Source organism: Ranitomeya imitator, chromosome 1 (assembly GCF_032444005.1).
Source record: "Ranitomeya imitator isolate aRanImi1 chromosome 1, aRanImi1.pri, whole genome shotgun sequence".
Classification (NCBI taxonomy): domain Eukaryota; kingdom Metazoa; phylum Chordata; class Amphibia; order Anura; family Dendrobatidae; genus Ranitomeya; species Ranitomeya imitator.
In genome coordinates, this window is record NC_091282.1 from 550,121,375 (window position 1) to 550,132,163 (window position 10,789).

At 40.4% G+C, this 10,789-nt stretch overlaps 1 protein-coding gene across 1 annotated transcript in view; it reads left to right on the forward strand.

Moving 5' to 3' along the window:
• The window catches only part of TM6SF2 (transmembrane 6 superfamily member 2), a 41,556-nt gene extending 31,043 nt beyond the window's left edge, over window positions 1–10,513 (forward strand). Inside the window, exons 8-10 of the mRNA XM_069767699.1 lie at window positions 4,934–5,026; window positions 9,897–10,016; window positions 10,136–10,513. Coding sequence (XP_069623800.1) covers window positions 4,934–5,026; window positions 9,897–10,016; window positions 10,136–10,342 — 420 coding nt within the window. The 3' untranslated portion in view covers window positions 10,343–10,513. The remainder of the gene's footprint in view (window positions 1–4,933; window positions 5,027–9,896; window positions 10,017–10,135) is intronic.
• The last annotated feature ends 276 nt before the right edge of the window (window positions 10,514–10,789 follow it).

Consider the following 10,789-nt stretch of genomic DNA (forward strand, 5'->3'; position numbering starts at 1 on the left):
TACTATATAATTGTCTAGGGGTCACTTCCGTCTGTCTGTCACGGAAATCCCAAATCGCTAATTGGTCGCTGCAAAGCGGCCATGACCAATCAGCGACGGGCACAGTCCGGCGGCAAAATGGCCTCTCCCTACTCCCCTGCAGTCAGTGCCCGCTCCATACTCCCCTTCAGTCAGCGCTCACACAGGGTTAATGGCAGCGTTAACGGACCGCGTTATGCCGTGGTTAATGCTGCTATTAACCCTGTGTGACTAACTTTTTACTATTGATGCTGCCTATGCAGCATCAATAGTAAAAAGATCTAATGTTAAAAATAATAAAAAAAATAAAAAATCATTATATACTCACCCTCCATCGGCCCCCCGAATCCAACCCAGGCCTTTCCCGTTCCTCGCGACGCTCCGGTGACTGGTCCATGCATTGCAGTCTCGCGAGATGATGACGTAGCGGTCATCATCTCGCGAAACCGCAATGCACTCTTGGGACCGGAGCGTCGCGAGGAGCATCGGTAAACGCCTGGGCTGGATCCGGGGGGGCCGACGGAGGGTGAGTATATAACTGTTTTTAATTTTCATTCTTTTTTTAATAGGGATATGGTGCCCACATTGCTATATACTACCTGGGCTGTGTTAGATACTGTGTGGGCTGTGTTATATACTACATCTCTGTGCTATATACTATGTGGCCTGTGCTATGTACTCTGTGGCTGTGGTATATATTATGTGGCTGGGCAATATACTACATCGCTGTGCTCTATACTACGTGGCCTGTGTTATACTGCATGGGCAGGGTTATATACTATGTCTCTATGCTATATACTACGTGGCTGTGCAATATACTACATGGCTGTGCAATATATTATGTGGCTGGGCAATATACTACATGGCTGTGCAATATATTATGAGGCTGGGCAATATACTACTTGTCTGTGCTATATACTACGTGGCTGGGCAATATACTACGTGGCTGGGCAATATACTACGTGGCTGGGCAATATACTACGTGGCTGGGCAATATACTACGTGGCTGGGCAATATACTATGTGGCTGTGCTATTTACTACGTGGGCTGTGCTATATACTACGTGGCTGGACAATATACGTGGCTGTGTTATATACTACGTGGCTGTGCTATATACTACATGGCTGTGCTATATACTACGTGGGCTGTGTTATATACTACGTGGGCTGTGTTATCTGTGCATCATGAATCGTGGTATGTGTTAAAGAGGAGGGCCCACTGAGACTCTCACCCGGGGCCCTCAAAAACCTGGAGGTGGCCCTGGCTTCACTGATTGGTCATGCCCAGCCGCGAACAATCAGCGACAGGCGCAGTCTGCCCGCAAATTGGCGCGGAATTTGAACCACGCCTCACTAATTGGTCGCGGCTGGCCAAATCCTGTGTTTAAATTGCATTATTCTGAAAACGTCATAAATAAACTACATACATATTCTAGAATACCCGATGCGTTAGAATCGGGCCACCATCTAGTAATGAATAAATTCCAAAACACATTTAATTAGCAAATCATGTTTATTTTGTCAATAGCACATTAAAATGGATTCCATCTTGCTACACTAATAAAAACCTGTCATAAAATAGGACAGATGAGCATGTGAAGCAAGTATTTGAAGTTGACGGCTATGCTAGATTTAAGATTAGAAAGACGAGGAACAGCAGTGTGATCAGTCTTTTCTTATCTCTGCACCCCTGGTATTTCTAGTATTAGATCAAAAAGACAAGGATGATAACAGAAGGAACAGTCTCTTCTTACATTAACATAGTAACATAGTAACATAGTTAGTAAGGCCGAAAAAAGACATTTGTCCATCCAGTTCAGCCTATATTCCATCATAATAAATACCCAGATCTACGTCCTTCTACAGAACCTAATAATTGTATATAGTAACATAGTTAGTAAGGCCGAAAAAAGACAACACTCAACAACACACAACAACACTCCAGGTTTCTCCAGTATTAGATCAGAAAGCCAGGTTTGACAGCAGTGAGAGCAGCTTCTTTCCAAATTGATCTTGCTATAAGGTGTACAGCAGTGTGAGCAGCCTCTTCTTACGTCAGCACCCCTGGTAGCTCCAATATTAGATCAGATAGATATGGTGGACAGCAATGTGAGCAGCATCTTCTAACCTTAACACCCCTGGTAGCTCCAGCATTTGATCAGAAAGACAGGGTGGATAGCAATGAGAACAACATCTTCCTACCTCAGCATCCCTGATATCTCCAATATCAGATTAGGCCTCTTTCATACATCAGTTTTTTGCCTTCAGTCGCAATCCGTCAAATTTTGAAAAAAACAGATCTGGCGACTGATGCCGTTGGATCTGTTTTTTTTCTCATAGGCTTGTATTCGTGACGGATTGCGATGGATGGCCTCACGTTTCATCCATCGTTCGAAGGATCTGTTAAAAGTTTTTGTCCGGCGGCCGGAGACAATGGATAAAGTAACGTTTTTTGTGTACATCAAAAAAACAGACAGTGTCGGATCCATCGACGTCCATCGTTTGCTAGAATGGAAGCCTATGGCGCCGGATCCGTCAAATGACGTAATCCAGTGACGGATTCCGTTTGTTTTTTGTAACTGAGCATGCTCCGATCCAATTAGCCAGATCCGCTTGTCAGATCCATCCAAAAAATGGATCCATCTCATCAGTTTTTCACAATCTGCGACGGATCCGTTGAGCCAATGGATTGTGACTGATGGCAAAAAACTGATGTGTGAAAGGGGCCTTAGATACACATTATGAACAGTAGTGTGAGCAGCATCTTCTTGCCTCAGCACCCCTGATAGCTCCAATATTGGATCAGATAGATATGGAGGACAGCAGTTTGAGCAGCCTCTTCTTGCCTCAGCACCCCTGATAGCTCCAGTATTAGATCAGATAAATATGGTGGACAGCAGTGTGAGCAGCCTCTTCTTACTTCAGCACACCTGGTATGTCCAGTATTAGATCAGATAGATATGGTGGACATCAGTGTGAGCAGCTTCTTCTTACTTCAGCACACCTGGTATGTCCAGTATTAGATCAGATAGATAGATATGGTGGACAGCAGTGTGAGCAGCCTCTTCTTACTTCAGCACACCTGGTATGTCCAGTATTAGATCAGATAGATATGGTGGACAGTAGTATGAGCAGCCTCTTCTTATTTCAGCACACCTGGTATGTCCAGTATTAGATTAGATAGATATGATGGACAGCAGTGCGAGCAGCCTCTTCTTGCCTCAGCACCCCTGATAGCTCCAGTATTAGATCAGATAAATATGGTGGACAGCAGTGTGAGCAGCCTCTTCTTACTTCAGCACACCTGGTCTGTCCAGTATTAGATCAGATAGATATGGTGGACATCAGTGTGAGCAGCTTCTTCTTACTTCAGCACACCTGGTATGTCCAGTATTAGATCAGATAGATAGATATGGTGGACAGCAGAGTGAGCAGCCTCTTCTTACTTCAGCACACCTGGTATGTCCAGTATTAGATCAGATAGATATGGTGGACAGTAGTATGAGCAGCCTCTTCTTATTTCAGCACACCTGGTATGTCCAGTATTAGATTAGATAGATATGATGGACAGCAGTGCGAGCAGCCTCTTCTTGCCTCATCACCCCTGATAGCTCCAGTATTAGATCAGATAGATATGGTGGACAGCAGTGTGAGCAGCCTCTTCTTACTTCAGCACACCTGGTATGTCCAGTATTAGATCAGATAGATATGGTGGACATCAGTGTGAGCAGCTTCTTCTTACTTCAGCACACCTGGTATGTCCAGTATTAGATCAGATAGATAGATATGGTGGACAGCAGTGTGAGCAGCCTCTTCTTACTTCAGCACACCTGGTATGTCCAGTATTAGATCAGATAGATAGATATGGTGGACAGCAGTGTGAGCAGCCTCTTCTTACTTCAGCACACCTGGTATGTCCAATATTAGATCAGATAGATATGGTGGACAGTAGTATGAGCAGCCTCTTCTTATTTCAGCACACCTGGTATGTCCAGTATTAGATTAGATAGATATGATGGACAGCAGTGCGAGCAGCCTCTTCTTGCCTCAGCACCCCTGATAGCTCCAGTATTAGATCAGATAAATATGGTGGACAGCAGTGTGAGCAGCCTCTTCTTACTTCAGCACACCTGGTATGTCCAGTATTAGATCAGATAGATATGGTGGACATCAGTGTGAGCAGCTTCTTCTTACTTCAGCACACCTGGTATGTCCAGTATTAGATCAGATAGATAGATATGGTGGACAGCAGTCTGAGCAGCCTCTTCTTACTTCAGCACACCTGGTATGTCCAGTATTAGATCAGATAGATATGGTGGACAGTAGTATGAGCAGCCTCTTCTTATTTCAGCACACCTGGTATGTCCAGTATTAGATTAGATAGATATGATGGACAGCAGGGCGAGCAGCCTCTTCTTGCCTCATCACCCCTGATAGCTCTAGTATTAGATCAGATAGATATGGTGGACAGCAGTGTGAGCAGCCTCTTCTTACTTCAGCATCCCTGGTATGTCCAGTATTAGATCAGGTAGACATAAAGGACAGCATTTTGAGCCGTGTCTTTCTATCTTAGCACTTCTGTTATCTCCAGTATTAGATCACTAAGGCAGTGTGAGCAGCGTCTGTGCCATAATTATCGCCACCATATCTATAGAAAGTGAATATGGAGTAGAGGGCACAAATGCTTGCTTTTCCTCCATTCACACAGACCCACAGTATGTCAGTATCAGTGTGGGTCCCAGGATCGGACGCCTGTCGATTATACATTTATCACCAATCTTGGGAATGGTGATATATGTTTCTTATTGACTTTAAATTGCTTAAATGCATGCGGTCTTGGGGTGTTTAATGTAAATATGTTTAAACTACTGAATCAGGTGTAATATTTTATTTTCTGCCCTCATTTGCATTTATAGTTGGCACTGGACTGTCCTTCCGACTCTTGCTTTACCTATATCTACCAGTATGAACCATATATACGGGACCCTGTGGCTTACCCTAAAGTGCTGGTAAATATGCAGTTTTTGATGTTTACTTTTGAAAAGCTTGAGAAAAGTATAATTTAATGAGCCATACTTTAACCAGAACTATGAAATATTTTTAAGAATAAATAAACTATTTGTCATTCCCTTAACTCCTTACTGTAAAATTATGTATGCGTACTTCAATTTTGGGGCCACCGTGTGCAGAGTGGCTCAGCAGCTAATATCTCTCCACACATGGAAGATGCCAGCTAAGTTACATAGCCGGCATCTGTCTCCAACATCAATGGCTATAATTGAGCCGTGATTGCTGCTGTTAACCATTTAGATGCCAATCTTTCAAATGGCATTTAAAGTGAACCTGTCACATTGTACATGCAGTTCCATATGTGGACAGCTTGTTATAGGGAAGTAGAAGCTGAGCAGAATGATATATATATATAGATTTCTTGCAAAAGATTCAGTATTTATTGTATTTTATTCATTGAAATTAGTGGGCGGTTTAACTCAATGATTTATGGCTATCTACAGTCATACAGGGAAAACTGTCAGTCACTGCATAGCACTGCCCACTAGACTCATGCATACCAGCATCAAGGATTTCACTGAATAGAATGCAAGGTTTACTGAATATTTTCCAACACAATGTGTATTAATCTGGCCAGTTGCTCATGCTCTATATCGTGCTGCATGCATATCATATATCATTTTCAACATGACAAGTTCCTTTTAAATGGAGCAGTTGACAGTTGTCATGTGGTTGCTGGCCACTGATGAGTTACTATGACAACCAAGACTCCCCGTCGCTGCCATCTTGGTACTCCACAGGTTGAGCTTCATGGGAGACTGCGATTTTCACTACATACTGTGATAGTCTGGTATTACAGTATAGTAAAACAAAGCAATCAAAGGATCACAGGTTTAAGTCCCCCTTACTAAAAAAAAGTAAAACATTAAAAAAGTAAAAAACTAAAATACAAATGTGAATCTCTCCTTCTATTCCCCATTAAAAATAAAGAAATTGAAAAAAATAAACATATTTGGTATTGTTACAAAGCCCAGTCTATCAAAATATTAAACTAATTATCCTCAACGGTAAACACCATAAAAACAAAAACAAAAACACCAGAAAAACTAATCAAAATGTCGTAGGTACCTAGCTGATATGGAAATCTGTCTTTCGTAGCAAAACATCTGGTCTTCACAGGTGAGTTGAATAAAAAGGAAATTTATTTAGAATATAAGTTGCAATTTAAAAGGGCTAGATAAAGACAAGATATATAAAAATAAGTACACAGATGCGCTATTATGAAAAAGTCTGACTTGCCCCCCAAAGAATGCAATAATTAAGTAAAAATTCTGGCATACTGTCATTGGTCTCCTGCACAAACACAAATAAAGATATAGACCATCAGCAATAGTTACATAACATAGAAACAAAATGTAACAATTATTAGTTTTCAAGGACCTTCTTTCATCTGAATCTCAAACATGTCAAGAGATCTGTTTTCTGTGGTACATTTTAGCTAGAAAACAATATCTTACAGATAATTCCAAGGATGTCTGCAGCACTAACTGGTTTATTTATTGAAGTTCTAAAAACATGATTTTATAAAGTTGGCATATGGCAATTAATGTAACATATTGACAAATTATAGATTTTAGCTGTGTTGATTATTTTCTTTATCAGTTCTCCCCTTTTGTTTATTCATAATCATAAACAATTTTATCAATCACAAATGAATAACAATTAATAGCTGCTTTTACGAGCGTCGAGCTGGAAGTGCATTGTTTGCAACATAAAAATACACCAAAAAATAAAGATAGTAAAAAAGAATTTCAACCACTGGTTCGAGGAATGAGCTAAAGAACTACAACCCCTGGCAAAAATTATGGAATCACTGGCCTTGGAGGATGTTCATTCAGTTGTTTAATTTTGTAGAAAAAAAGCAGATCACAGACATGGCACAAAACTAAAGTCATTTCAAATGAAAATCCCATACAGAAAAGCTAAACGAAAGCCATCATTAACACCTAAACAGAGAAAAACAAGGTTACAATGGGCTAAGGAAAAGCAGTCATGGACTGTGGATGACTTGATGAAAGTCATATTCAGTGATGAATCACAAATCTGCATTGGGCAAGGTGATGATGCTGGAACTTTCGTTTGGTGCCGTTCCAATGAGATTTATAAAGATGACTGCCTGAGGAGAACATGCAACTTTCCACAGTCATTAATGATATGGGGCTGCATGTCAGGTAAAGGCACTGGGGAGATGTCTGTCATTACATCTTTAATAAATGCACAAGTTTATATTGATATTTTGGACACTTTTCTTATACCATCAATTGAAAGGATGCTTGGGGATGATTAAATCATTTTTCAAGATGATAATGCATCCTGCTATAGAGCAAAAATTGTGAAAACATTCCTTGGAAAGTGACACATGAGGTCAATGTCAAGGCCTGCAAATAGTCCGGATCTCAATCCAATTGAAAATCTTTGGTGGAAGTTGAAGAAAATGATCCATGACAAGGCTCCAACCTGCAAAGCTGATCTGGCAACAGCAATCAGAGAAAGTTGGAGCCAGATTGATGAAGAGTACTGTTTGACACTCATTAAGTCCATGCCTCAGATACTTCAAGCTGTTATAAAAGCCAGAGGTGGTGCAACAAAATACTAGTGATGTTTTTGGAGTGTTTTTTTTTTGTTTGTTTGCTTTTCATGATTCCATAATTTTTTCCTCAGAGTTGAGTGATTCCATAATTTTTCCCCTGTGCTTGGTTAAAAAAAAGTAACCATTACTGACTACCACATTTTTGTTCTTGATAAGTGTTTCTTAAAGCCTGAAAGTTGCCATTTGAAATGACTTTAGTTTTGAGCCATGTCTGTGATCTGCTTTTTGTCTACAAAATTAAACTTCTGAATGAACATCCTGCAAGGCCGGTGATTCCATAATTTTTGCCAGAGGTTGTAACCAAGCTCCCATGGACACCATATATGAGAACGAGTCTAAGGCTATGTTCACACTCTGCAGATTCCACTGCGGATTTTTCCGCAGCAGAATTGCAAAATCCGCAGTGAAAACCCATCGCGGTTTTTACTGCGGATTTATCGCGGTTTTTACTGCGTTTTCTTCTGCGGATTTTCATCTGCAGTTTTCTATTGGAGCAGGTGAAAATCCGCAGAAAAGAAGTGACATGCTGCGGAATGTAATCCGCAGCGTTTCCGCGCGGATTTTTCTGCAGCATGTGCACAGCGTTTTTTGTTTCCCATAGGTTTACATTGAAATGTAAACTCATGGGAAACTGCTGCGGATCCGCAGCGGTCAAATCCGCTGCGGATCCGCAGCAAAATCCGCAAAGTGTGAATATAGCCTTAGTCACCCATTTTATGTGTTAAAGGGGAATTCCTATCTTCAAGATCCTATCACAATATGTAGTAGGTGTAGTAGGTGTTCTAATAATATTAGCAAATACCTCCAATTAGAAATGTATAGTTTTTCATATTCGTTATGTCTCTTTCATCATGTGCAGGCATTGCAGAACCTTAGGAATCCATGGTTATGACCACTAGCTAACTAACTGTCACTATGTCAGTGGCATTTAACCCCTTCACAACCTATGACGTCCACCAGTGGCTGTTAACATATTAAATGCCGCTGTAAATCTCTGACAGTGGTATTTAACTCGCGCAAACCAGATGTGCGTCACTAGCTCTGCTCATTGGTGCTCGTGTCAAATGATCACGGAATGCCAATGGGTTGGCATTACAACCCGGGATCTGCAAGAGACTCCTGTGGTTGTCATTGCTGATCTACTATGAACTGTGGCCGGCGCTTATAGCAGATGATCAATTCAGCTACACATGGCAGAGCTAATGCCCTGCTATGTGAAGCACAAACAATCAGAAGTTTGCGGCTTCAAATCTCCTGAGTAGACCATTGAAATAAGAGAAAAGCAAAAAAAGATGTTTTCTTAAAATATTTAAAAAATATATAAAAGTTCAAATCACCCCCTTTTCCCCCATTGAAAATAAAACAATAGAAAAAATAAAAATACACAAATTTGATATTGTTGTGTTCAGAAATGTCTGATATATCAAAATATAAAAAGAATTGATCTGATCAGTAAATGGCGTAACGAGAAAAAGAAATCAAAACGCCAGAATTATGGTTTTTTTGGTTGCCGCAACATTACAATAGCAGGTGATCAAAACATCGTATCTACCACAAAATGGTATAAATAAAAATGTCAGCCGGCCCCAGATACAGAGAAATGGAAACGCTATGAGTTTTGGAAAATGGAGCCATTTTTTTTTTTTTACAAACCTTGGAGAATTATAATGACAGGTCAGTTTTAGCATTTAGTGAACATGGTAAAAGGAAAAAGAAACCTCCAAAAGCAATTGTTGTATTGCACTTTTTTGCAATTGGAATTTTTTTCCCATTTTCCGATGCACTGTATGGTAAAACCAATGGTGTTGTCCAAAAGTACAACTTGTCCCGCAAAAAACAAGCCCTCACATATCCATATTAATGGAAAAATAAAAAAAAGTTATGTCTCTGGGAAGAAGGGGATTACAAAATGAAAACGCAAAAATGGAAAATCCCAAGGTCATGAAGGGTTAGCAATTGGGGGGCAGCACTTTGTACCATGCATGATTGTTAGAGGCAGGTCCTAGCTGTAACACCTAGTTATCCCCTGCCGAGTGCCACTCCGTACACCCATTTCCGAGTTGCGCCATATATGTACGGCAAATATCATGAATGGTTAAAGCACCATCCCAGTGTTTCATTTGTTTTGTCGCAGCGCTGGAGTGGTGATACTAATGTGTGTTTCATGTACTTGTAACCTATCACTATGGAAATAGCTGACAGATATTTCTTCTTTCCAGATGTTGGTAAATATGTTCTACCTACTTCCATTTCTATGTGTGTCCATCTATGCTCTGCTGGTTCCTGGCTGCACATGGATGTTGAGCTGGGCAGTTGTATGTGCTGGTGCAATGGCACAGGTAGGTTTAGGCCTTTTAGTTTAGTTTTCCAATTGGTTGCTATTAACTGCTGTATCTTTTGTACTCTAGGTTTTTTTTACGTGTCTCTAGAAATTATTTACGTTCATTTCTCTTTGTAGGCTCAGTTTGCTCACATAGGATCTTCAATCTACCATCGCACACCATATACTTATCGTGTTCCTCGAGAAACATGGTGGGAGTTCATGATAATGAATGTTCTGTATACCCTGGGAATGCAGCTACTGGCTTATCGATGTGTTCAAAACCCTGCCTACTTTCTTAGAGACACAAAGCAAACTGTGGAGGAAGGCAAGAAACAAGATTAATAGGATATGTTATTGGACTAAAGTGCTTCTTGAGTAAGCCGTGAATATGAAATGGGCACTTCATGTTGTTGATCAAGTAAAAAAGGACATGTTAACTGTAGGAGGAACTCTGGAACAATGTGTTTTTGTGTGTTTTGCACTGGATTTTTGCTAATAAATATGATTTGTCTAGTTCTAGTTTTCACTGTTTATTTATATATGTAACACTTGTATTTTAAAAGTATCTTTTCCTAAAAGGGTCATCTAGTTCTTTTCAATTGAAAAACATGTTAATATTAGCTGGAATGGGATCTGATTCTGTCCTCTCCCTGCCAATCCGCAATATAAAGCAATATGAATAATAAAGAGGCAGGTACCCCAGTCCCACAGCCCTTCCAAACAGCTGATCGGCAGTGAATTGGACCAATAATCAAATATTGATGGCCTGTTGTAAAGACAAACTTTGAA